This window comes from Micromys minutus (assembly GCF_963924665.1).
Source record: "Micromys minutus genome assembly, chromosome: 2".
NCBI lineage: Eukaryota > Metazoa > Chordata > Mammalia > Rodentia > Muridae > Micromys > Micromys minutus.
Window position 1 is genome coordinate 54,058,387 of NC_137971.1, and position 26,673 is coordinate 54,085,059.

General features: G+C 49.6%; 1 protein-coding gene across 1 annotated transcript in view; it reads left to right on the forward strand.

The window, feature by feature from the left end:
• The window catches only part of LRP5 (LDL receptor related protein 5), a 93,934-nt gene that overhangs the window by 23,416 nt on the left and 43,845 nt on the right, over nt 1-26,673 (forward strand). The window contains exons 2-5 of the mRNA XM_080913228.1: nt 603-999; nt 7,842-8,039; nt 11,055-11,251; nt 12,627-12,758. Coding sequence (XP_080769354.1) covers nt 603-999; nt 7,842-8,039; nt 11,055-11,251; nt 12,627-12,758 — 924 coding nt within the window. The remainder of the gene's footprint in view (nt 1-602; nt 1,000-7,841; nt 8,040-11,054; nt 11,252-12,626; nt 12,759-26,673) is intronic.

A 26,673-nucleotide genomic window follows, 5' to 3' on the forward strand; every position in this document is an offset into this window, starting at 1 on the left:
CCCCAGGAGGGGAGGGGAGGAGAAGCAGCCTGCCCCAGGTGAGGGTGGGGAGCCACCCACATTCTAGCCTACCTCACTGTGGGCCCCTGGGGCCACTGCCAGGCCTCTTAGAGGGAAGCTAGCTTTCCAGGAGTGTGCTATGGGCTTAAGTGTGTTGTTTCTTTCCCCAGTGGTTCAGAGTTGGGAGCACTGCCCCACCAGCTCCTAGTGAGGGTTGGAGGAAAAAAAAAACCCTAGGTTACAAACCACCCCCAGCCTCCTTGTCCCTGCCCCCTCCTTGTCGCTGCCTTTGAAGAGCACACACCTGAACTCCAGAGAGCAAGTTGAGGTGAGGAAGTGGTCTTTCCAGTTTGGGGAGCAGTAGAGCCAGAGCTTGGGGATTTGGGGAAACTTCCTGCCTCTCTGTGTACTGGCCTGTCACTAAGGGAGCCTTTGAACAACTGGAAGAAAGGGGTCTTGGGAGCAGGGGACCAGATGAAGGGTGTTGGACCTGGGGAGGTGGGTATCAGAGGTAGCCATATATGATTCTCTTTCCTATTGTCCCTGGAATCTGATTCCTCTCCTGCCCAGCTAGCCATTCTGACTCTTTGCTCTGCCCACAGCCTCGCCACTCCTGTTGTTTGCCAACCGCCGGGATGTGCGGCTAGTGGATGCTGGCGGAGTGAAGTTGGAGTCCACCATTGTGGCCAGTGGCCTGGAGGATGCAGCTGCTGTAGACTTCCAGTTTTCCAAGGGTGCTGTGTACTGGACAGATGTGAGCGAGGAGGCCATCAAACAGACCTACCTGAACCAGACGGGAGCTGCTGCACAGAGCATCGTCATCTCTGATCTCGTGTCACCTGATGGCCTGGCCTGTGACTGGGTTGGCAAGAAGCTGTATTGGACAGACTCAGAGACCAATCGTATTGAGGTGGCTAACCTCAATGGGACATCCCGTAAGGTTCTCTTCTGGCAGGACCTAGACCAGCCAAGGGCCATTGCCCTTGATCCTGCACATGGGTAAACCTCTGTTTTTCTCTTGCTCTTATGGGTAGGCAAGGGGACCAGGATTTCTTTTGTAGAGACACGTGGCAGGCTGATGAGATGCCCCGGGGAGCAACCCTTGCTAGGAATCACCTTCCTTCCATGAATTGTAAAACATGTCATATTTAAGCAGGGATGGTGGCTCACACTATAACCCTAGCATTCTAGAGGCTGAAGCAGGAGTGTCGCCACAAGTTCCAGGCCAATCTGAGCTATAAAGACCATCTTAAAAATCACAGGAACTGGGATGGAGAGATGGCTCAGCACTTAAGAGCACTGACTGTTCTTCCAAAGGTCCTGAATTCAATTCCCAGCAACCACATGGTGACTCACAGCCATCGATAATGGGATCTGATGCCCTCTTCTGGTGGGTCTGAATGTAGTGATAGTTTATTCATGTATATTAAATAAATACATCACAGGAATTAAAAAAAAATCACAGGAACTAGGGAGATGCCTCCATTGGTGAAGTACTTGCCACCTAACAATGAGGATTTGACCTCCATCCATGAGGAAAGTTAGGTGTGGCAGCATGTGTCTGTAATCCAGCACCGTGGAGTTAAGAGACATGGGAATCTGTGAGGCTTACTGACTGACCACTGCAGTCAAAGTGCCCAGTCCCCGGTCCCAGTGAGAGACAACGTGTCTCAGTATTCATGTTGCAATACTCAAGTCATGTTCCTTCACTGAGCAAAGTCAGGGCAGGGCCTCAAGGCAGGAACCCGGAGTCAGGAGCTAAGCTGCTTAGTGGCTTGCTCTTTATTGGTTGTTCAGATGGCTCTTATAGCACCAAGACCGTCAGCCCAGGCATGGTACTGCCTACAGGGACCTGCGCCCTCCCACACCAATTATCCACCAAGAAGGTGCTTCACAGGCTGGATTAGAGGCCAGTTCAGACTGACTGCAGCTTGTGTCAAGTTGAAATAAATCTAAGAAATGCCTTGTGATTAAAAAAAAAAAAAAAAAAGGCAGATGAGTGATGCTTGGATTTGAAGCATCTTTTTCTGCATTGGGACAGGTGGCACAGGGAGGTTCAGGAACCTTGCACCCCTTTTTATGTCTGTTGGCCGAGGTGGGTCCATGACTGGAGGTAGCACCTGCTCTGTGTATTCTGGACGTTACCTGTATTAGTGTGGTCAAACTCACTCTGACCATGGAAAGTTCAGGACAGCAACACAGGCCACTTCAGCTGCAGCCTAGGGGGTCTTGCAGGCTTCAGCATCAGGCCACACTCTACAGTTTTCTAGATAGACAGTGTCTTCATTCACTCCTTGTCATTCCTTCATCCCTCTTTTCTCAGGGCTGACCCTGGCTGAGACCTTTATCTGAGCTGCCCTTGTGTGGCCATGACCCTGTAGTTCTCTGCTGGCTCAGCTGTGAGAATAACCAGACAGACTCTTGGACTGATGTCTTGGACAAGACACATGTCCTGGTTTTGTTTTTTGCCAAGTGTTGTACTCACTTGGCATTTTAGCTTTTTTAAAAAAATTTTTATTTATTTATTTATTTTACATCCTGACCACAGTTTCCTGTCCCTCCTTTCCTCCCAGTCCTTCCCCCAACATTTTAGCTTTTTCAGTGTCCCCAGAGCTTCTGAGAAATGCCAGCCAGGATCTCCCAGCTAGGGAAGCCCGCTGTGGGCTGTGACCCTTGACTGTGTGTTTGTGCTATGAACCTTGTAGGAACTCTGTGCAGCCATTGCCTATGTGGGTTAGGCTCCAACTGACCCATGCATTGCCTTTTTCCACTGCTGGGGAACCTAAGCCCATCTTCTGGTTGTCTTTAGCCATGGGGTGCTGTCTGGATCCTGATGGTATCTCCTTATTGTGACCCTTCTCAGTGAGCTACTCTGGCTGACTTTAGCTGTGGGCTGAACAGAGGAGGGTTGGGAAAGCTGGTGTGGCCTGTGCCCATGCTTCTGGGCTTAGCTGGAGGGTTTCCATGTGTACTGGGAGAATTGCCATTGCTTGCTTTAGGGAGTTTGAGAAGCAGACCAGGTGAGGGTAGACGATGTGGCTGAAGTCACTTGTTTGTACCAGAGCTGGCCTTTGAGTATGTAAGAACCAAAGTGGGTAACTTCTGAAGCTAATATTTTCTGCAAAGGCCCAGGAAGTGTGCTGTGTGTGTGTACGTACGTATGTGTGTATACGTATGTGTATACATGCTGCCTGGGTATATATGAAAGTATATATGAGAGTCCTGTGTGCAAATGTTACATGAGTGTGTGTGAATGTTTTATGTGAGGAAGTTTATGTGCAGGAGTGATTGTGTGCAAGTGTAACTGTGTCTGCTTGTGCTTCTATGTGAGTGTGTGTTTGTAAGAATGTATATGCACCTACATGAGTATATGCAGGAGAGTCTGTGCACATGTGTGAATGTGCTTTTTATGTGAGAATGTATATGCATTTGTGTGTACATTATTATACATAAGGGTTATTGAGCTTGTGCACACAAATCTCTGTGACTGCTACATGTGTGCAAGTATATATGATTGTGTCTGTGTGTACATGCACCAGAGAGCATGTGCATGTGATTGAGTGTGTGATAGAGTACCTTTGGGTGAGCACAAGTGTTTGTAAATATGCATTCAGGTGTGTGTTCAGTTCATACACACCAGAGCTAAGTGGGATTTTTGGGGAGTGTCTGGGGTGACTGAGTAGTGGCTACCCACTGTGAGTTCCTCACTCCTCAGCTGCACAGGACTTAGGACATCTTCCTAGGACTAACTCTGTTACCTGGTGAACAATCGCATACCTCAAATCCCCAGGGACATGAGTCCCTTGACAGTCTTCCCAGGAGGTGTGGGCCTTATCCCAGGAGAGTCTGTGGCTAAGAGGGATTGGTCTGTGTGAGAGTCTGATAAAATGGGCTCAGGACTAGCACCCCACTTTTCAACAGGAAGTTTGCTTTGTCTGTCTCCACCCTGGTTTTTCACTCCTCCTGGGATAGGACGCTACAGCTCTACCCTACCACATGCCCAGGGGCAACAATTGTGACCATGGGCAGAAAGGCCATTCTCAAGCTGTGGGTTTCATCACTGCCCTAGTGCCCTTCAGGGGACTGGATGATAGAGGCACAGTGTGTTTGACAGGAATGGGTGCCACCAGGAGAGTAAGGGCAGGGCAGTGCTCTAGGTTCTGGCTGTAGAGTTGGAATGACCAGTGCAAAGGCCCTAGGGTAGAGAAGAGTAGTCCTGTGGGAGAAGGTGACTCAAGTTCATGGGGCTCCCTTGGCTTTGGGTTGAGCCTGGCTCCCTGGTAGCAGTTCTAGATGGCAGCGGAGGGCAGCAGCTTGGCCCAGGCATGTAGCAGGTTAAGGATAGAAAGTGTCTGGGGCTGACTTCTATTCTGAAGGCAGGAGCATCTGCCAAGGGTGACATGGTGCTATGTCTGTGTCCCCATCTATACAGTCATACAGAGGTGTGACCTTGTCATTTCCACATGAAAACACTAAGAGTTACTCTGGGTTGGATGAACGCCACTACTGTAACACGTGGTACATGTACATACCTGTATTCCACACATAAAGGACTGCATGTATGCAGTTTTATTATCTCTCTTCTCTCTTTCTTTTTAAATTAACGTGTGGGTATGTTTAAGTACTATGTACATTCCTAGTGCCTGCAGAAGCCAGAGAAGGTATTGATCCCTGGAACTGGAATTTCAGAGGGGTGTGAGCTAATGTGTGGATGCTTCTAATTGAACTTGGGCCTTCTGTGTTATAGCTGCTGAGCCATCTCTTTAGGCCTTGATCCTTTACTTTTTAGCCTTGATGGCTGAGGGACAAGCTGGACTGAGTGGGTACTTTGTGTTTGTGTAGAGACAGGAAACCCAGCACTCTGTCCTCACCTCGGCTGCTGTGGCCTGTGTTATCTCTGGGATCAGTCAGCCTCCACCCTGATGGTCTTATTAAATGTTTGAGTGGCATTTGTGCACTTGCTTCTGACTTCTTCTGTACAAGTTCTCTGCAGGATCACCTGGGTGGCTGTTCCTTTCAAATCCTGCCCCTGGACCAATGTTGACCTTGGCATTGCTGCCATGGACAGAACATCTCAAGCTTCCTTCTTCTGCCCTGGATAAATAAGGGCGTGCAAGCCGAGGTGGAGGGTGCAGCTTGGAGTGGGGACAGTGAAGTGTAGTGGAAGAGAGAAACTTGGCTCTCCCCTCAGCACTGTGGAACCTCTGCTATGCCCTTGTGCCTTCCTGTGCCATTATCTCCTGGAGACTTCCTGAGATGAGGGGCATCCTGTGCCAGCTACCATTGAGAAGGACGGCTTTGTCCAGATGCCCACCTCGGTGTGCTCAGCTCGGAAGCTGGGAACATCCTGGCTCAGCCTGGGGAAGCCCTGCTGCATCCCTGGTTGGGGCCCTAAGGGATACTGGGCCTGCTGGTAGAAATACAGCTGGTGCTGTCTTGAAGCAACAGCCCGGAATGGCAGCCCTGCACCTTGGCCCTAAATTGGTTTCTGCCATGCCTCACTGAGAAAGAGGATGGCTCAATCCTGCCAGCTTGCCCTGCAGTAGTACTGGAACTGGCAGGGGTCTGTCCCCACTGAGCCAGCAGCTCTCCCGTTCCCCATTTAAGGAAACCTGCAGACCTCGGGAACTGGGGGAAGAAATGTGGCGTACTAACCTCATTTCCCTGACTGGCCTTAGCTCTGGCTGGGCCACAGCACCAAATCGGAGGTAGAAACACTTCACCTTCTCAGTGGGTGGCAAGTAGGAGGGCGGGGCGGGGGGAGCACAGGGAAAGAAGGCAGTGCCCAGGCCATGTTGGCCTCAGCTGAGGCTGTCCTACCTAACCCTCCAGGTACCCAGAGAATCATCCCAGTTATGGCCCTGCTGATTCAGGATGAAACATGCACAAAGCTTGGGCCTTCCCTGCCCATCCAGGCTGCTGTCTAGAGCTGCTACTTTCTCTCTGTGTGTGACAAGTCCACCTGCCAGAGCCCCCACTTCCTATCTGTCCAATGGGGGCAGCAAGCTGGCTTTCCCAGTACTGGCTGGCACAGAGGGTGGTGCGAGACACACAGGCGTTATCTCATGTGGGGTACTTGGCCATTAAGCAGGGCAGAGAAGGGGTATTTTCATGGTGCTCCTATGCCTACCCTTCTGGATGATGTTCTCATAGTCCTTCTAGAAGGTAGTGATGGTTCTGGCTCACAGGACCCCTGCTGGGGAGATGGAGGTGGTGGCACAGAGCGACATTCTTGCAAGAGGAGTTCCCCACCCTAGGTCTTTATAGCTCGGCTTGGCTTGGAACCCATGGCAGTTCTATCCCAGACTTCCAAGTGCTGGAGTTTCAGGCAAAAGTTACCATGTCCAGCTCATGTCTCTCATTTTCCCTTTCACAGTAGTGGAGGCCTCACGAGGGTCCCAGCTGAGTTCATTCCTCATTCCTCCTGCTTTAGGTCACTCAGCTCCCTGGATCAGCTTGGGGTTGGTCTACATGAATGATGTTTTACGTCAGAAGAAATGGGGGACAAGATATGTGGAGACCTGCTGACACCAGAGGAAATATGTGTAGAAGATAAAGGATTATGAGCCCTTGAGCCTGGAATGTCACAGTGAACCACCTTACAAGGGCCATGGGCAGGAAGCAGGCTCAGATAGAAACCAATCTGCAAAGGGACAGGCAGTATAAACTGTGTCCACTTTTGTGTCTTGTGCCTCACCCATGGGCTCCCAGGATTAGAACCAGTGTTCTCAAAGTCAGTGTGGCTCTTCATGGGCTTCGCTGTACAGTCCACACACATACCTCTGGTTATGTTCTTTTGGCACTGGCTGGGGTAGCTCCTGCCATCTTCAATATCTAGTCTGCACACTAAGGCATGGTGAGGAGTGTAATGGAGTGTCTTGTACATATATGACTTGGCCCCCTTGTTGGGAGTTTCTCCACATAGCTCTCTTAAAGCCTTCTCTTGACAGCCCCTGGGAGTCATTGCTGGCTCTTCGTGTATACCCACGGAGGCTTGTTTTGTCTCCTATATCCCTGTGTAATCCAGGCTGGCTTTGAACCAGTGATTGACTGCTTCAGTCTCTTTGGTGCTAGGGATAAAGGTGTGGACTGCTATGCTGTGCTCAATGAGAAATATTCCTGATAGTGAGGAGGCAAAGTACTCAGCATATTCTCAACTGAGAGTGAACAAGTGGGAAGTATATAGAACCATGGACAATACAGTGATGCTTTGGTCAGTGATGCCCAGTGCAGACTATGCTCTGTGGGGCTGGAGTCATCTTAGTGTCTGTTCTCTGTAGGTCTGGGGATGGAGTCTGGGGCTTTATCACTGAGCTGCAACCCAGGCCTCTGTCCTTAGGCGATGATTGGAAGTTGTGTGTGTGTGTGTGTGTGTGTGTGTGTGTGTGTGTGTGCACGCGCGCACACGAGTTTCTCTGAGTGTGGAGGTCACATGACAACTTCCAAGAATCAGCACATACACATGTGTGCACACACACATACACCTAAAAATAAAATAAGTATTAAAAATAAAAACAACTGGGCATGTTGGCACATGGCTGTAATCCTAGCACTTGGTGGGGGGGGGGCGAAGAAACAGTAGGGTGAAGCTAGCCTTAGCTATAGGAGATGGAGGTGGTGGAGGAAGCAGTGGGGTGTGGCTAGCCTTAGCTACTGGAGAGGGAGGTGATGGTGATGGTATGCTTCTGTTTCAAGCATTTCAAGCAATATCTGTCTCTATTTTAATTCCTTAACATAAAAACCTAAAGCTTGGGTCCCTCAAGCCATAATCACTGGTGTTAGGGATCAGAAACAATCCTCAGATCCGTTGTGTCTTTCCTTTATCCCTGCCTCCTCACTAGGTACATGTACTGGACTGACTGGGGAGAAGCGCCCCGGATCGAGCGGGCAGGGATGGATGGCAGTACCCGGAAGATCATTGTAGACTCCGACATTTACTGGCCCAATGGGCTGACCATTGATCTGGAGGAGCAGAAGTTGTACTGGGCTGATGCCAAGCTCAGCTTTATCCACCGTGCCAACCTGGACGGCTCCTTCCGGTGAGTGCGCAGCGGCCAAGGCGCCCTCCCCATATATCTGTTGTTCCCAGGGAGTTGAAGCTCCTTAGGTTTTTCTCTGAAGCCCCCAAGGATTGCTAGATAACTATGGGAACGGAGCATAGGTACTATGCCCGATGTCACAGTGATGTGACTGTTTCTGCAGCAGTATGTTGAATATTCTTTCTAAACTGTGTGCGAGGATCATATATATATCTATCCCTGTGAGATGGCTGTGCTAGCTGGACTCCTGGGTCAGTCCCTGGAGCTCACGTGGTAGAGGAAGAGGACCATTTCTTGCTTGCTTGCTTGCTTGCTTGCTTGCTTGCTTGCTTGCTTGCTTGCTTCCTTCCTTCCTTCCTTCCTTCCTTCCTTCCTTCCTTCCTTCCTTCCTTTTCTTCTTTCTTTCTTTTTTTTTTTTTTTGTTTTTTGAGATAGGGTTTCTCTGTACAATAGCCCTGGCTGTTCTGGACTTGCTTTGTAGATCAGGCTATTGTTGAAGTCACAGAGATCTGCCTGTGTCTGCCTCCCAAGTGCTGGGATCAAAGGTGTGCACCACCACACCCAGCCTGAGAACCACTTCATTTTTTTTTTTAAACTTTATTTTAAAAAACAAAGATAAAAGAAAAAAATTTTTAAACATTTTTGTATAAATGTATACAAATACAATTGTGTCAGTGCTTGGCTTTTTTTTTTTTTCTTTAAGGTTTGATACTCTGCATTAAGGTCTTACTAGTTACAATGAGCAAAAAGTACATGTAAAACAGGGTGTAACCCGGAATTAGTCAATGTTTTCTTGGTGTGTAAGGATTGAGCATGACTTTTTTTTTTGTTTTGTTTTGTTTTGTTTTTTTCTTGAACTTCACACAGTCTGTGAGTTGTTTCTGGGGCAGTCCGAGCCTCTGGGGTTAGCATCCAACTATCAGTGACTGCATATTGTGTCTGTTCTTTTGTTACTGGGTTATCTCACTCAGGATGATATTCTCTAGATGCATCCATTTTCTTAAGAATTTGGTTAAGTCATTGTTTCTGATGGCTGAGTAATATTCCATTGTGTAAGTGTACCACAATTTTTGTATCCATTCATTTACTGAAGGACTTCTGGGTTCTTTCCAGCTTCTGGCTATTATAAATAGAGCTGCTATTAACACTGTGGTGCATGTATCTTTGTTGTGTGTTGGAGTGTCTCTGGGGTAAATGCCCAGAAGTGGAATAGCTGGGTCTTCAGGTAGTACTATGTCCAATTTTCTGAGGAATCGCCAGACTGATTTCCAGAGTGGTTGTATCAGTTTACAACCCCACCAACAGTGGAGAAGTGTTCCTCGAGAACCAGTTCTTGAATGTTGTCCTCTGACCTCCACACAGTGCCGGGGCTTTCATGTTCCGCTCGTCCGGATCAGACACATGGTATTTAAGAGAGAGAAAAGAGTACATCTGACCAGCATCTGTGCCCAGTTTTTACTGTGAAGTGAGTAAGAAGACCTCAGTGTTAGGTGGCTGGAGAGGTGCTCAGGTTACTTGTACTTGCTGTGCTTGAAGAGGACCTGAGTTCACTTCCCAGCACTCATGTTGGGAGGCTTATCTGGTACCCTCTTCTGGTCTCCTTGTGCAACTGTACTCAGATGCACATACCTGCACACACAAATGAAAAATAAACCTTAAAAACAAATAAAAAGTTTAGTGTTTAGACTGTTTTGGATTTTAGAGTTGCCAGTCAGGGCTTAGATCTGGCCGAGACTGGGACATTGATGGCTCTTTGTCTCGTCTCTTCCATAGACTATCCAGGGCTGCAGCGCTGTGTGATCATAATTATATCTCCAGTCTTGCTGGAGAGCTCTGCTCACAGTAGGTGCTTGATTAATGGAGGGGACAGGTAGATGAATAAGGCCTGTTCTCATACTTGGTTGTTAGAGCTTCTTGCTTGGTGTGGCCATGTGTTGTCATTATGCTTGGGATAGAGCTGTGCCCTTTGTGTTGGGTTCGGGGTAGTTTACTCTGTGACTGAATATTACTTGCTGAGTTTTTGTCAGGTCTTGGGCTCCTCATGGGAAGCTTAATCTGACCTTTGCACTGGAGGAGCTCCTGGCTCGGAGCATAGGAGCTGGTGTGAAGGTTCAGTTAGGCTAAGAAGACCCACATATCATCTATTCCTGGACTATGTCCAGCCTGTGTCTTGTCATCTGTAGGGTGAGGGTGAAGATGCGCTTAGGTTACTCTGGTCAGAATCTGATCTGAGATTTGGAAGTCAGGCTAGCCCAGGAAGACTGTGGAAGCAAGTGATTCCAGCATGACCAAGACTGGCCCAGAATCTGGAAAGCTGCTAGCTTGGGAACCTCTGCAAGGGGTCATGGCAAGAGGGTGGCAGTTAATGTATTAGAGCAGTGATGACCAGCATCAGTGTGCAGGGACAGTTACCAGTTTGTTTGATGTTCATAGCAAACCCCACACTACCTCCTGTGTGATGACAGGCAGGCTCCCAAGGCCATACAGCTGGCCAGAGCCCACTGCAGCAGGGATGGGTGTTACACAACCACGAGTTGCTGGCTGGGTTCAATCCCAGCCCTGTTACCAGCATTCATAATCTCATTAAGCCCGATGTCCGCTGTGTGGGAGATTCTGAGCAGAGGGCTGAGAGTTTCCCTGCTGTTGGTGTGGGCCGTAGGACAGAACACATCTGGCTGGATCAGCAGGAAGTTGTTTGTACATCAGGTCTGGGGACCCAAGCTTCTCAGAAACTGACTGCCTCCAGGTGTGGCAGTATGCCTTTTCTTTTCTGCGGGTACTTTGTCCCTTTGTCCAGAGGCACTTATGTTTCTGTCACAGGCATGGAAAGCTGGCTGGGTGGGCAGTGCCTTTGCATACCTGGAAGGGCTGACTGGGGTTGGCTGAGTGCGGAGAGTGTGCTTTCAGCTGCTTCCCTTTGATCTGACAGACATAGTGGCCCAAGGGCTTCCAGCATGGGTCAGAGTTGGCTTGAGAGGTCTCCTAACCACTCTGCCTTTTTCCTACCTGCTGCAGGCAGAAGGTGGTGGAAGGCAGCCTCACTCACCCCTTTGCTCTGACGCTCTCTGGGGACACACTCTACTGGACGGACTGGCAGACCCGCTCCATTCACGCCTGCAACAAGTGGACGGGGGAGAAGAGGAAGGAGATTCTCAGTGCTCTGTATTCACCCATGGACATTCAGGTGCTGAGCCAGGAGCGGCAGCCTCCCTGTAAGTGTGAGCACGCATTGGAGATGGGGTGGGCGGGGCAGGGGATAGGCATGACAGGGTAGGGTTTGCAGGTAGGGGAGGCTATATCAGGAAGAACAGGTGGGACAGGGTGTAGATGGGAAAGACATAACCCAGATGTGAGGCTCAGCCAGGTCAGTGGAGCAGTCTAGGGTCAAGCAGTGGGGCACAGCGGGTCCGGGCAATGCAGTAGGGAACAGGTAGACAGGGCTAAGGAGAGATACCAGACCAGGCCTTTATCCTACAGAAGTATCCATAGGGAGATACCCCTCCAGAGAAGTACATGCTAGGCTAGAAGGAGGAGCTTGTGTGTGTGTGTTTGTGTGTGTACGCTTGTACATGTATAATGCTTCTGTATGTGACAGTCCAGGTAGGTTAGTATGGTGGACAGGGCCTCTCCACAGCTGTTTCAAGCTTTCTAGGACAAGTGAAGGCCCAGTAGAGTTCTGATGTGTGAAATACTTGCTCAAGGTCTTACTTCTCACCTATGTCCTATGTAGTAGAATCTTAGCAGAAGTTCCTGGTGACGCTGAGCTTCTGTGACAGAGTATGGGGGTCGGATGAAGGCAGAATAGGGCTGTTCTAGGCTCATCAAGTTGCATAGGCACCAAGGATCATTGTTTGTCGCTACACTTTATAAAAGGTTTGAACTTGGGCTTAGAACTCAAGCCACAAAAGTTAGCATAGGATGAGTGGAGGACGGTGGTCTCTGATTAAACTCCTCTACACTTTTCATTGAGAGTATTAGCAAAAGTCAACTGCAGGAAACTCGGTTCCAGTTGACAGTGTTTCAGGGGTGCTGAGCCACACGTTCTTGAGGTAGAAGGAGGGTCTGGGAACCTTTTTAGATTCAGCTGTACATTGATCACAGAAGGGCCTGGGGGAGGGGCCTAAGTGTAGTAACCCAGTGTGGATGGAGCCTGCGGGGTCCAGGCAGATTAAAGAGACAGGGTGTGCTCAGGAGTCCACTCCAGGTTTCCCAGGAATTGCTGGTCCTGAGAATTTCCATGGAAGCATAGTGGGCTTGTCGTCTTGTTGGAGAAAGCTTGGAGTGGGGAATGTTCCCTGCAGGGGCAGGGCAGGTCTGGGATGGTTTCTGAAAATTACAGAAGTAGTGCTGAGACTGAAGGGGCCTCCATGTGGGTGGTCAGCTGTGAGGTAGGACTAGGAGGGCCTGTGGAGACGAGTCATGATACTGTGAGAGGTGGCATGGTGAACGGCTGGCGGGACACCTGACAGCTGTTCTGTAGGACACGTGAGGAAGTGTGGGATGCCAGCCCACATGGGAGGGAATGGCTGGGCAGTGGTGAGCTCACAGCTTGTACTGCAACTTCCTTCTCTGTCCTGTTCCTACCAGTCCACACGCCATGTGAGGAGGACAACGGTGGCTGCTCCCACCTGTGCCTGCTGTCCCCGAGAGAGCCTTTCTACTCCTGTGCCTGCCCTACTGGTGTGCAGTTGCAGGACAACGGCAAGACGTGTAAGGCAGGTGAGGTGGAGCTTTGGCACTGGCAGGGACAGGTGGGGTCTGACGTTGTGGGTGTGGCTGTTACTACCCAAAGTAAGCACGGAGTCCCCAGAATAAACATGGCAGCCTCTCACAAGAGTCTGCTCAATTTATCGAAGACTCTTGAGCATTGCTACTTCGGAGGCTGGGTTCACTGGCAGCTCTGGGCTGTTCAACCCATGGATGAACTCTTTGGGAGCCATGGGTCCCTCATCAAAACAATGATGTCCTGACTTAGCTGTGCCTTTAAAGTGCTGAGAATGTCAACATGTTCACACCATAAAAGTTTGCTGTCCTGAGTCTTTATCCGAAAACTATTAGCTGTCAAAATCAAAGGATTGAGGCATTAGTGGGTGCATAGGGAGTTAGCCTACTGTGCAGTGGGTGCAGGGAGCTGGCCCACGGTGTGGTGCCTCACTGAGCTTTTCTATTCTGCATCAGCTTTGCTCCCTGGAGCACAACAGCCACAGCACTGTGAGTGCAGACATGGATTTAGTTTTCCTTCCCTGCATGGATCAGGGTCGTTTATTTTTCTTCCTGCGGTTCAGTTGCCTCAAGTCTTACTATCTGTTCACGCTCCCATGCAAATGTGGGTCCCACATCAGTAGAGAACCAGGTTCTCTCTTTTTTAAATGTTTTTTTTTTTTTTTTTTTTGAGATTATAACATAATTACATAATTTCCTTTTCTCTTTCCTTTCTCTAAACTCTTCGGTATACCAATCATGTTCTTTTTCAGATTCCTGGCTTTGTAGGCTTTCCCTATCAACTTTAGCATAGCTCTTGTTTTAAAGACTGGGTCTCTCTGTAGCTCTGGCTATTCTGGAACTTGTTATGTAAACTAGGCTGGCCTCAAAATCAGGGGAATCTGCCTGCCTCCTCTTGAGTGTTGGGCTCAAAGGTGTGTCCCCTCTTATTTCCACTTTTGTTTTGATTTTATTTTTTAAATTATTTATCTATATGAATACACTGTCACTGTCTTTAGACACACTAGAAGAGGGCATCAGATCCCATTACAGATGGTTATGAGCCACCATGTGGTTGCTGGGAATTGAACTTAGGACCTCTGGAAGAGCAGCCAGTGCTCTTAACCTCTGAGCCATCTCTCCAGCTTATTTCCACTTTTGATTCACACACCTTTGGTCTCACTTTTCAGCGCTGGCTGCCTCTGGGTTCCTGGTATGGGTAACATTTTCACCTCTAGGAAACGTACTTTTGCTGTGGTGCCTTGGGTAGCCCCTTCTGGTACCCACGTACTTTGAGGATAATTCTCCTGGTTGACTCTGGGGTTTCTCCTATCAGGTGTGAGGAGCACAGCCGTCCTGAGGCTAGTTCTCCTTTTTCTTTTTCTGGGGACAAAGCCTGCTTCCCATTGGACCTCTTCCAAAGGGAAGGCTGGGGAGGCAGCTGCCTTCTACCTCACCTGGTCTAAGCAGCTTCTTCCAGGCTGTCTCCTGATGATGGTGTGTGTGGTTGAAGGGATGTCCCAGCTTAGCTCCAGCTGCTGTTCTGGCATGGGGTGTGACTTTGAGGGTTTCCTGGTCCCTGCTGTGTGCTCTTCAGCGTGGAACTTAGATTGTAGATACCTGTGGTATTGGAGGTCAGGATGAGCAAGCAGCTGTCCCTGGCCTTCCTGTGGAAGCCAGGTTTCCTCAGTGACTCAGATGTCCAGGAGGCACATGTACCACTTTCCTAAGAATCTTGTCTCTACTAGCTGTGAAAGGCACTTCTATAAAAACTGTTGGAGAAAGCCAAGTGCACAGGACAGAGCGTTTATGTCCCTCAGAGCCCTCCAGTGGTGGGAGTGTGCGACCAGGCAGAGGGCACCCCAGCAGTCAGTGGACTTCAGTGTGCTAAATTCATACATTTTCACTTTGACTGCAGATGCCCTGACGATGGTACTGTGTTAAAAGGAATGGTGTGTTTCCAGATAGAGAAAGGGTGTGTGTCCTAGTTAGTTTCTATTGCTGTGATAAATACCACTATCAAAAGGAACTTAGAGAGGAAGGTTATTTCTCTTACAGGTCATAGTCTATCCTGATGGGAAGGAAATCGGCACAGGAGCACTCCTGGGCACCTCATGCTTGCTCAGCTTGCTCTTTTATAACTGCCCAGGGATGAAACCAGCCACAGTGGGCTGAGCCCCCCACACCACTCATTAAGAAAATGCTCCAGACATTGCTTAAGATGGAGCAATTTTTCTTTGCTTTAAGAAATCTTATTTATGTTTTAAGAATCTTATATAATACATTTTAATAGTATTTCTCTTTTTGTAACTCTCCCAAGAGCCACCTACTGCATATTCTTTCTTTCTGTTAAAACCAAAATCACACACACACACACACACACACACACACACATACATACACACACATATACACACACACATACACACACATACACACATACATACACACACACACATACACACACATACACACACACACACACACACACACACACACACACACACCCCGTTGAGTCTGATTTGTGTTGGCCAACTACTCCTGAGCTTGAGGGCTTCCCTGGCGTGTGGTTGATAGACCCAGAGTTACTCCATTGAAGAAAACTGACTTTCCCTTCCCCAGAAGTGATCAATTGCAATGCGCTTCTTGCCTAGGGTGGGACTCGCACTCCTCCTCTGTGCTGCGATTTTGTCTGACCGATCCTTGTGTGTCCCCTCAGCTCATGTATGCATGTCACCTGGCCTGTCTGGAAAGTGCTGTTTGCACTGCCTCTGGCTCCTACAGTCTTTCTGCCTCCTTGTCTACACATACCCCTGAGTTTTGAGATGAGGGCTGTGAAAAGACAACTAGTTTAGGGCCCAAGTGTGCCAATATTGGAGACATTTTTCCCAATTAAACTTCTTCTTTTTTTTTTTTCAAAACAAACAACTTCTCTTTTCTCAGGATGACTCTAGGTGTTGTGCCTCAGAATTTTGTATCATATGAGATGAAACTGAGAGACTGCTGTTTTCTCTAGGGTGGGGGTTCCCAGCCTTGCCTCCTTCAGTTCTTAGCGCTCGGGTGGCGAAAGAAGCAAGAATCCAGAGTTAGTCTGGGAGTGTACGTCCCTCAGCTCAGAGACTGCTTGCCCAGCATGCATGAAGGCTCGGCTTCAATCCTAGCACTATACAAACCACGTGTTGGCTGTGGTATACATGTTTAATTCCAGCACCCAGGGCTGGAGGCAGGAGAATCAAAAGTTCAAGGTCATCCTTGGCAAAGTGATGTGGCCTTGGGGTCCTGGTGATCAGAGGCTTCCTGCAGGTGTCTCACCCGTGGGAGGGCTGAGTGATGCCTGTGGGTAGCGGCCAGCACCCGGGGGAGTCCTCATAGGTGTCAGGTGGAGAGGAGAGCTCAAGAGTTGGGAATGACCAGGGGCTACCTAAGGGTCTCTTCATGGCTGTGGCATCTGTGAGATCTCTAGTGTCGTCCATATGGGGAAAACTGTCCCATAAGGGAGAGCTGGATACATAGCTAGCCCTGCCCAGAGGACAGATCTATAGGGAAACAGAAATGAAGATTTGGAGCCAGAGTGTGTTGGGGAGATGTTGTGGCTTTCCCAAAGGGAGCTTTGGAAGTGATGGGTACGGAGAGCAAGGGGACTGGGCTTAGGTAACATGTTTTGCTCCAACTAGGATCCCAATTTCACCCTGGTGGTAAGGAAACTCACTGGCTACCTGAGGACACCTCAGTTTCAGCCTCTCCCAGCCGTCATATTAGTCTGTGTCCTGGCTGTTTTCTTTGAGACAGGTTCAGCCTCCTCGGGCTTCAGTTCCTTCATCTTCAGCAAGGAAGCAATTGCAGCACTCTGGAGTGGTTGAAGGAAGGACCGACCGCTTGGAAAATAGGAACTGGACTTTGAACTTGGTCTAGGAACCAGGCAGACTCTGATTGGAGACCGAGGGAACTGTTCTCCCAGAGCGTTTGGAATCGAGTAGATGCCAAGGCTGGTGCCAGGTTGTGGTGGCCAGGCTAGAGAGATCTTAGTGAGTAGACAGGCAGGCTGCTGACCTGCTGCAGAAGTGTGTGTTTATCCTGGGGATTCTGAATATGCATAGAGTCCCCATTTTTATGGTTTCAGGGCCAGTGTTGACTTAGGGCAGAGACAGTGGCCTGGCTGTCATTGGACTTCTGTGACACAGTAGGCATCCTAGCCATCCACAGGCCTGATGGAGTGGGGCTGGAGAGTGGCTGAGTCTGCTCCTCTAGGTGGACAGAGAATAGATAGGAGCCATTGCCAAAGCTTCCCCTCCTCCCAGTTTGGTTTTGAACCCCAGGCGTGACTGCCGGATTCCTTGACTTCACATCATGGAGTTGGAGATGCGAGTCCTGCTCTGACCTCAGTCTGAGCAAACGAAAGCCAGCTTGGAGTCTTCCTTGAAGTAAGGCCTGAGATGGTATCCCTGTCAGGACCCCAGTTAATGGGACAGTGGGGTATCCTGTAACCCCGGGAACAGAATGCTTGTGTGGCCATTGCCAAGTGGAGTGGTATCCCTCAAGATCCTGAGCCACTTTCTCTCTGAGAGGTGAAGAGAGCAGAGCGTCCCCCTTAGATAACTGGAGATCGAATGGGAGACCTTGTTCATGTGGAAGCCATCATTTGACATACTGTATTTCCTTTGTCACACTTCCTTTCTGTATTGAGGCACATTTCTCATCTGAATGCACGATTCATCTAGTCTAGATAGCTAGCTTGGTCTGGGGACCCTCTCTCTGCCTCCTAAGTTTTGGGGGTACTACAGCTGCCTGGCATTTTTATATATGTTCTGGGCGTCTGAACTCCAGTTCTCACACAGAACAAAGCATCCGATGAGCCATCTCCCCAGCTCATGAAGCATCTTTTTTTAAAAAAAGATATTTCTATGTAGCCTCAGCTAGCCTGGAATCCAGCATGTAGCCCAGGCTGGCCTCAAACCAAATCCATTTCTCCTGACACTGATTCTTAAGTACTGGGATTACAGGCATGTGCTATTATGTTAAAAAGAACTCACACTTCTTATGTGAGCACAGACCTGTCCTTTGAGCTCAGGAGCATCTGGGTCCTCAGGCTCTTTGGGCAAGGGACCTTTGCCTTTGGGTCTCTGCTTCTTGTTCCCCAGCTCTTCTGAGGTAGCTGCAGCTAGACCAGCAGAGCATGGCACAGCAAGTGGCCTGCACCCTTCAGTTCAGCCGGAGCTATGAGGCCTGAGTGGCTGTGTTATAGATTTCCATAGATCAAGGTGCCTGTCAGCCCTAGGAAGCTGCAAGCTGAGAGCCCTGTGTGCTTGGCCTGGGCCAGCCTCCCTCCCTGCCCCCTCTGGAGCAGCCTCCACAGGCAGCTGGCTTTGGTTTCCCCCATGTTTTTCCAATTATGTGGAATGGTCTAAAAACAGCAGTAGCAGGGGCCTTATTTGGGAGTCGCCACCACTGTCTGTCCTCCGCAGCCTGCAGCTCTGTCACTGTCAGAGTCTCCGAGTCCTGCTCTTTGTGGACCCTTCACCCTGGTGTTCTGGCTTTTGTCACCTAGACTTTGGGACAGTGATTTAACACGTATCCTACTGCATAGGTCACGAATCACCAAATCGGAGGACTCTGACCAGGCAAAGCTGGCCGCAGGACCTATTGCTGTGAGTTGTCTGGATAAGACCTAGCAAGTAACAGGACGGGCATGGATTTAGTAGCCCCCCTCCCCGACACTCCTTCAAGTCATAGTTTTAACAGATGCTTGACTGTCAGGGATAGTCTGGGTTGGGGCTGCTGAAAGAACAGAGGGCCTCACTGTTGGGTCTGATGGGTAGGTGGGACAACTAGAGCTACTTTGGCTATCCCTCATATCCATCCATCCATCCATCCATCCATCCATCCATCCATCCATCCATCCATCCATCCATCCATTTTTCCATCCACTGGGACAGATTAGCCAGATGGGCAGGCAGCCCTCTGCCAGGGCCAAGAATAATGGGTGTGTTTGTTCCCAGAGTCTGGCTGGCTAGTCACTTATCAGGGAAGTAGGTCAAAGGGAAAAGAAAGGAGGTCCTGTGGGGGAGTCTGCACCGCAGCCTTGATTGGCATTGACTTTGCAAGCAGAAGGCAGCTGCTGTTCTCAGCCATGGACCGTGAATTTTTAATAGCAAGAAGATTGGATCGCACGGTCCAGGAGACCGCGAGATAAGCCTGCATGCTATCGTGTTGTGCGTCTGTGTAACTGAGGTGTAACTGCATCAGAAACACACACTTTGTGAGTGTCCGGTCAAATCAGCTCTGACAGTTGGTGTGTAACTGCCACCCCAGCTGGAGACTGGTCTCACACCCAGAAAAGGCCTCCAGGCTCCTACTTCTCATCCCACTGTGAGTTAGGGAGCTCTCCCTACCCCGAGAGGGGCACATGCCATATTCTTAGAAAGGAAAACCTTCCTTGGGGTCAGGGCACAGGCCAGCTTGGTGCTTTCTGGCTGTGGTGAACGGCGTCAGGCGTCTTCCACAGACTGATGACAGTCGTGCTGTGACCACCTCTTGCTTCATGTTCCCTTGCTCCTGCAGCCCACTCCCAACTCCAGCCTGGCCCTGGACTTAGCTCAGGTATTTTTGTCTTTGGAGAAGTTATGAGTTGGTACGGTCCTGTAGAGTTCTCTAAGCTGCCCAGAGAATTCCTACTCCAAACACACACACGCACACACACACACACACACACACACACACACACACACACACACACACACTTTTCCTGTATTCTGATCTCCACCACTTAGAAGGAATCTTGCCAGGCCCAAAGTACTCAGCAGACACTTGGGCCTCCTGTTTGTCTTCAGAGAAGTGTGTAGGTTCCAGCTTCTTTTGGCCTCCAGTGTCTGTTCATCTTGTTCCTCCTGTTTCCTGGAAATAAGTTAGCTCCTTTCTGGCCGTGCTGCCTGGACCCTCCCCATCACTGGCGCCCCCCCCCCCCCCCCCCGTTTCCCCTTACACACAAACTTCTCCTGTGCTTGCCTGGTTGGCCATTGCTCCAGGTTTGCTCTCTGATGCCTGCTTTAATGCCATGCCTCCTTGGCTCCATTGTAGGCCCTCTGAGGGATGGCATGCACCTTAGGTTATGCTTCCAACTCTGCTGTGAAAAACAGATGGATTCGGCTCCCTAACTTGTAGCTTCCTAGTAGACCAGGGTCAGGGCCCAAGAAGCTAGATACATTGTTAAGTGGGGTGGCAGGAGCTGAAGCTCTCTGGTTATGTCTGGGATCTTTAGCAGCTAGGTGGGATGCATCTAGTGGGGCTGGCTTTATCCTTTCTACCTCCCTCAGGGACATGGTGTGGGAGCATACGGTTCTGGCCTCAGGGCTTCTTTATGTGGCGGTGAAGTCTAGGTTTGTGCTTTATCCACTTGGGAATGTCACCTGAGATCCTGCCTCTGAACTTTTCAGCTGTGTTTAAATTTATTTATTGATTGATTTATTTTGATTTTGTGAGATCAGGCTGACCTCACACTTGTGATGGACTTCCTGCCTCTGCACGGAGAGAGTGCTACTACAATTACAGATGTGGACCCACCACATGGTTTCTGTGAACCACGGTCTGCTGATAGTCATCTTTGACCTAAGGAAAAAGTGTTTTCACATAGCTAAGTGTATTCAATTATTTGGGCTCTGGCCAGCCACCACATGATGGCAGTAACAGAGTCCCCTTAGGGTGGAGATGGCTGCCATGGCCTAGGTCTCAGCCTTGCTCTCATTCACTTCTTCCTGGAGCTGCTTGAGGGTCTTTGGGGTGACCCTGCTTCTCGAATGGGGGACCGTGCACAAAAGTGAGAGCTCACAGCTGCTGATGGGACCGCAGCTAGGGCACTCAGCTCACAGCCTATTATTTCAACCCACTCCTCCCGGGGCTCCCTTCTGTAGGGATTCCAGATGCGGAGCGCGCAGCTGTCCGTTAAGCCATACCCAGCTCCCAGAGCTGCAGGACAGGCTGTGTGTGACCGATGGTGAAAGTAACTGCTGCTGGAGCTAGAGGGATGGCTCAGAGGTGGGCACTTAGTGTGGATGGAGGACCTTAGTTCAGTTCCCAGCACCCACGTCTGGCAGCTCTAAACAGCCTCGAACTCCAGCTCTAGGATGTCTGATGCTGTTCTGACCTCTGTGGGCATCTGTGTGTGTGGGTACACACACACTGCCATGTATACAATGTCTACTATGTTCCTAGACCCAGAAAGACTGGGCTTTTTTTTTTTTTTTTTTTTGTTGAAGAACTGAACCTTGAACCTAGAGCAGTGTGTGCTAGACTTCTCTTGTCACTGTGACCAGAGTGGACAAGAGCAACATAGAGGACGTTTTGGTTTATTCTAGTTCCCAGCTGGAGGGCATAGTCCAACATGGCGGGGACAGACGGCTGCAGGGTTGTGAGGCCGCTGCTGAATGGCAGCCAGGAAGTGGGTTGATGCTGGAGCTTAGTTTACTGTCTGAGGGCTCAGTCCACGGGACGGTGCTGCCATCGTTGGGGTGGGCCTTCTCTGGAAACACCCTCACAAGGCACCCAGAGATGTGTCTCCCAGGTGATTCCCAGTCCTGGTGAGCTGAGCATGGCATGTCGAGGTACAGCCTTTTGCCGAGACCTCACCGGTTGGGTTGGAGTCTCCCAGCCTCTGCTCCAGCCTTTAATTTGCCCAGGAAAGTTGTACTTTCTGTGTCACACCTGTGACCTTCATAAGAGGGAGGAGTGTTCATTGCCACAGGGTTGGGGGGGCGGCTCTGGGGCTGATATCTGAGCTTTATGATCTGTTCTTCCCAGCCTCGATGTTTCCACCAGAGTTTCAGGTCACTAGAGAGTGTAGTTGGGCGCTGACACTAGGCTTGTTCTCCTTGGAGCTTATGCTGACCACTGGGCCATACTGCTGGTCTGAGTACCTGCTCAGTGGCCTGAGTGTCATGGTAGAGAGGGAGAGTGGGGAACCAGTGACAGGCTGATGGGAAATGGAAGAGGAAGGGGTGAACCTGGAAGAAGCCTAAGATGGGCTGTGACTTCATTCTGTGCTGGGCAGCACATAACTTAGTTGAGAGCTGTGCTCTCAGCCCAGAACTCAGGCATGGTGTCTGTGGGGCCATTCCTCATGAGCTCAGCCTTCCTTTGCATGCTTGTTGGTTTGCTTGGGGTGAGCCATTCAGGCTGTCACTTGGGTCTTAGGTTATGAGCAGAGCCCAAGGCAGCTCTGGCCACTTCCTTTGGGCCTGTGACCCTGTGGTCATTAGGCAGGGTTTCCCAGGCCAAGGTACTTCTTGGCGTTTGTCTAACCACTTACCCCCTCAGGGGGCAGTGGAGAAACTTAATCAATTGCTAAAAAAACAAAATTTTGGCCACCTGCCAGCTGGGAAGCCGCAGGGCCGGGCTGTTTACAGACTACAGAGTGAGTGGAGACCTGCTCAAGTCACTGAGCTGCCCACGCACCCTCAGGCCTGAGAGCTCAGGAAGAAGCGGGCCATGCCTGTTCTCAGGGTAGCTGAGGAGGAGACCAGGGCAGGAGTCATGGGGACAGAGAAGGGCTGGATCCCAGCTTTCTGTCTTTATGGGAAAAGAGGTGGCAGGGCAGAGTCTCAGGGGTCACGGATGTCTCTCAGGCTGTGTGCAGCCTCACAGAGGGCCTGGGCCCTTCAGAGGCAGTCTTGGGATTGTGGTAGACTGTGTGGGAGGGTTGGGCTGTCCTCTATGGCTGTGAGGTTGCAAGGGTATCTGCCTTCTTTCTTGTATTGATTGACTCGTGCTACATCCTCAAAAGAGATTATTAGTTTTCTGGTAGGGAGGGGGAAAAACCCTTTTCTGTGGAGAGATTAGCGTTTCAGTTCCCAGGCTTCAGCAAAGGTAGCTGACGAGCATGGGCCCCGTTTGTAGGTGGATGAGAGTTTTGGCTCCATCTTGCCTTTCACCCCATTCTTGCCTTCACCATACTGAGACCCCAGAAGCCAAAGCCACCTGTCCTCAGTTCTGGCTTTGGGGAAAGAACCTTGTACCCTAGTCACATCTTTCCTAGTCTGAAACCCTCCCCAGTCTACACCTGACCCCAATTCAGAAGCCTTTTTCCTCATGTAAAGAAAAAATTATGTTTGTATGTGTGTGAGTGTTTTTTCTACACGTGTGTATCATGTATATATCTGGTGCTTTCAGAGCTCAGAAGAAGGTGTCATATCCCCTAGAACTGGAGCTCTGGGTGTTTGTGAGTCGCCATGTGGGTACTAGGAACTGGACCTTCTGTAAGAGCAACCAGTGTAAGAGCATCCAGTACTCTGAACTGCTGAGCCTTCTCTCCAGCTGATGAATAGAACACTTGAATGAGCCAGAATCCTGTCATTTAGCGGAAGCTCCATGTAACACGTTTCCTACTTTTCCCTAACATGTTTTTATTGAGTATTTATTATTTATTTTGTGTGTGTACATGTGCCACAGTGCACATGTGGAGGTCAGAGAGAATTCCAGGGAGTTGGTTCTATCCTCCACTAGGGTCCTGAATTGTACTAGGTTAGCAGGCTTGGTGGTAGGCAGCTTTACCCACTGAGCCACCTGGCTGGCATGATTTTCACTTTTGCCATGTACATACATACTCAAGTCCAAATGTATTTGTTCGAAGTGTATGTGCAGACTCTAGTGCTCTTTCTTACAGTTCAGGAGCGTTTCCTGCATCATTAATTCTCCAGGGCCTGGTGTTCTGTGTCTGCATAAACACCTGTAGGCATGAATGCCCTCTGAGGTGTAAAATGAACCCCTTCCCTCCCTCTCTTCCTCCTGTGTATTATGGGATGTCTGACCTGTTTGCAAGTTCTTCTGTTGGGTTTTGGATTTTTGCTGTTCTGGAGCAAAATACAGGCTTTGTTGTGGGGGTGGGGGTAGGGTGTAGGTCCCAGCCTGCTGTCCCGAAAGCTGGCTGCAACACTTGGAGAGGCTGTGACACACGAACTCGGACAGACATTCCCAGCGCTCAGTCAAGGTGTCAGTCACTAGAGACACTTGTTTTCATAATTCTGTGTCTCCCCCTCCCCTTTGTTCCTTCCCATCTCTTTCTTCCTTTCCTTATTAAACAAAAGATACTGTTTTATGTGTTTGAGTGTTTGCTTGCAAGTGTGTGCACCCTGTGTGTGCGGTGATGATGGGGTTTAGAAGAGAGCATCAGGATCCCAGAAATGGAGCTCACAAACATTGTGATCACTGTGGGTTCTGGGAATTAAGCATACGTCCTCTGTAGTATCAGCACATAGTCATAACCACTGAGCCCTCTCTCCAGTGTCTACCTTTTATTTTATTATTGTATGTGCATATGGTCCCATGTGTACCATGGCACCATGTGGAGGTTGTGGGGCAGCTTTGTTTTCTCCTTTCACATTGGCATGGGTTCCAGGAACTGGACTCATCTTTAGGTTTGCTTAGAACCCCAGCCATGGCTGTAGTGTGAACTGCAGGTTCCTGCACAGTCTGAGGGGTCAGAATGACATATGCCTTTTTACACAGATAATAAGAAAAAACAGAATTATGTTCTGTGACCTGTAGGACGAAGGGATCTTCGGGTGTCTGTGACTAGATTCTTTCTTGGGGTGTTCGCTCTTCTTTGTCCCTCATGGAAAACATTTGTTTTATGTTATTATTAGAGATCCCCCCCCCCCATTGACCTTGTAGTCCTTCAAGCTTGTTTTCCTTCCAGGCGTTTATCTGAGTGCGGCAGTCTGTCCGGCTGTCTGTGTCTGTGGTTGGAATCCTGCTGCACACACAGCGTGCTATTTGCTTGTGGCTTTCTTAAGGACAGGATGGGTTTGGAGCTGCCTAGTGCCCTGTGTGTGGCGGGTCCTCAGCAGAGTGTGGCCTATGGGATGACTCTCCCCGAATAGTGAGCATGCTCGTCTCTGAGATCAGCATATACTTAGCAGTATGTGCTGTTCACCTGTGCTTCAGAGTGACCACTGTGTCACTGTCCAACTGTCCCTTCTGCTTGGAGTACCCTCCTTGCAGCATTGCCGCAGCCTCCTTCTGAAACCTCTTATCCCAAGCTCTTGTGTATGCTATCCAGTTTGGACACTAAGCCTTTCTTGAGGTAACCAAGTGAAGCAGAGGCATGGTGGATTTGGTGGGTCCACAGAGCAGTGTCCTCCTGTGAGGAAGACCATAGAGACACACAGAGCAGTCAGCTGTGTGAAGCTGGAGACAGGGATCAGAATGACTGGCAATGAACCAAGGAACGCCAAGTATTTCCGGCAGTACCAGGAGCTGAAGGAGGCAGGAAGGACCCTCCCTTTTAGAGCCCAGTGAGGGAGCTGGCCCTGCCGCACCTTGACTCTTGGCTTCTGAACCCCTGATCAGGGAAGGAATAAACTTATATTGGTAGAGTCACTGGTTTAGGGTGTGAAGACTGTGCCCTGTGCCTGGCTCCCGGATCTACCTTTGTGCTGCTGGAGGAGGAAACAGAGAAAGAAGCCAGGTGTTCACACATTAGTCCAGTGGTTGTCAGGGCTCCTGGAGAGGGGATGGCTTCACTTTTGGTAAAGGGCCTTGCCACCGATCTTGAATCACCTGAGTTTGATCCTGGGAACCCAAGTCATCTTCTGCTCTATACACACGTGTGCACACACGTTTTGCATATGAACACACCCCCACACGTGGAAAGAAAGAAACATGTAAAAAGCGAGTATTTACTCAAATTTTTAGTTTCTAAAATGTTTGATTCCTTGGTGTTTAAAGAAGCATCATTTACTGGCTTTGTAGGCACCCAGCAGAGGGCAGGCCTCTCCTCTTTATGGCCAGCACTGTGCCTTGTCCCCTTGGAGCACCCTGGGCTTACAGTTATGTTATTACCTCACTATTTTTTTATAAAAATTTATTTATGTATATGAATGCTTTATTTGCATGTATGTCTGCATGCCAGAAGAGGGCATCCGATACCATTACAGATGGTTGTAACCTGCCATGTGGTTGCTGGGAATTGAACTCAGGACCTCTGGAAGAGTGACTCCTAACCATTGAGCCATCTCTCCAGCCCTCAGCCTCACTTTTAAAGATTCTTCTCAGAGATCAGTCATGGGCACCACCAGCCTCGGCAAACCTCTTCTTCCTGGCTCGGGCTTTGGCCAGAGCCTTCTGTTCTGAGCCCTGGAAGCCTGTGTTACGCCTTGTGTACAAGGCTGGGCTGTGTCCCTGTCTCAGAATCCCTGATGTGGTTTTTGTATTTTTCTTTGTAAAACTAAAAGTGCTTCAAAATGCTGTGCAGCAGTGGGGTTCCAGAGGACCCCCTGCTCATGATGGAGTCGCTCGGCAGCCATGGGTTTGGCTCAGCAATAAATTACTACTGTAGCCACCAAGACTTAATTCACAGTCTTTCTCAGGGTGGCTAGGATGAGTTCTCATTGATGGATGTACTTTTAGGGTCTTGTGCTGACTTAGCTCTTAGAGGGCTAGGGCCTGTGTGTAGCTTGGGGACACTCTATTGGGCTTTTCCATGTGATGCAGCAGAGAGTAGCCCTCACACCTCCATAGCCCCTCTCTTCATCCTTCTCTGCTCCCTATTTCTGTTTCATGGCTACACTTTGAGGTTGTGGGTTCTTTGTTGGTCTTGTTCACTTTATGGCCTCTGCTCTGTCACCTCAGTGTGAAGGGACTCCTGAGCCTGCTTTTTCCACCTCTTCCTAAGCCATAGCTGGTCTAGAGCTAAAGTAGCTACCTATAGAGAGATGCTGCTAGTGTGGCTGAGCTGGCCTGGTCACTCCTAGTTGGCTTAAAGGATCTCACGCTCCCACTTTGTTGTGTGCCCCTTCTGCCGGGAGCTTGGCCTCTCTGTGTACCAGGTTCCTGGCGTAACCATACCTAACATGAAGATGTACCACATATGGGTACAGGATTGTGGGACAGGGTTAGCAAAACAGGTTTAGATGTGGTTTTGGGAACAAGAGTCAGTTTCCATTGG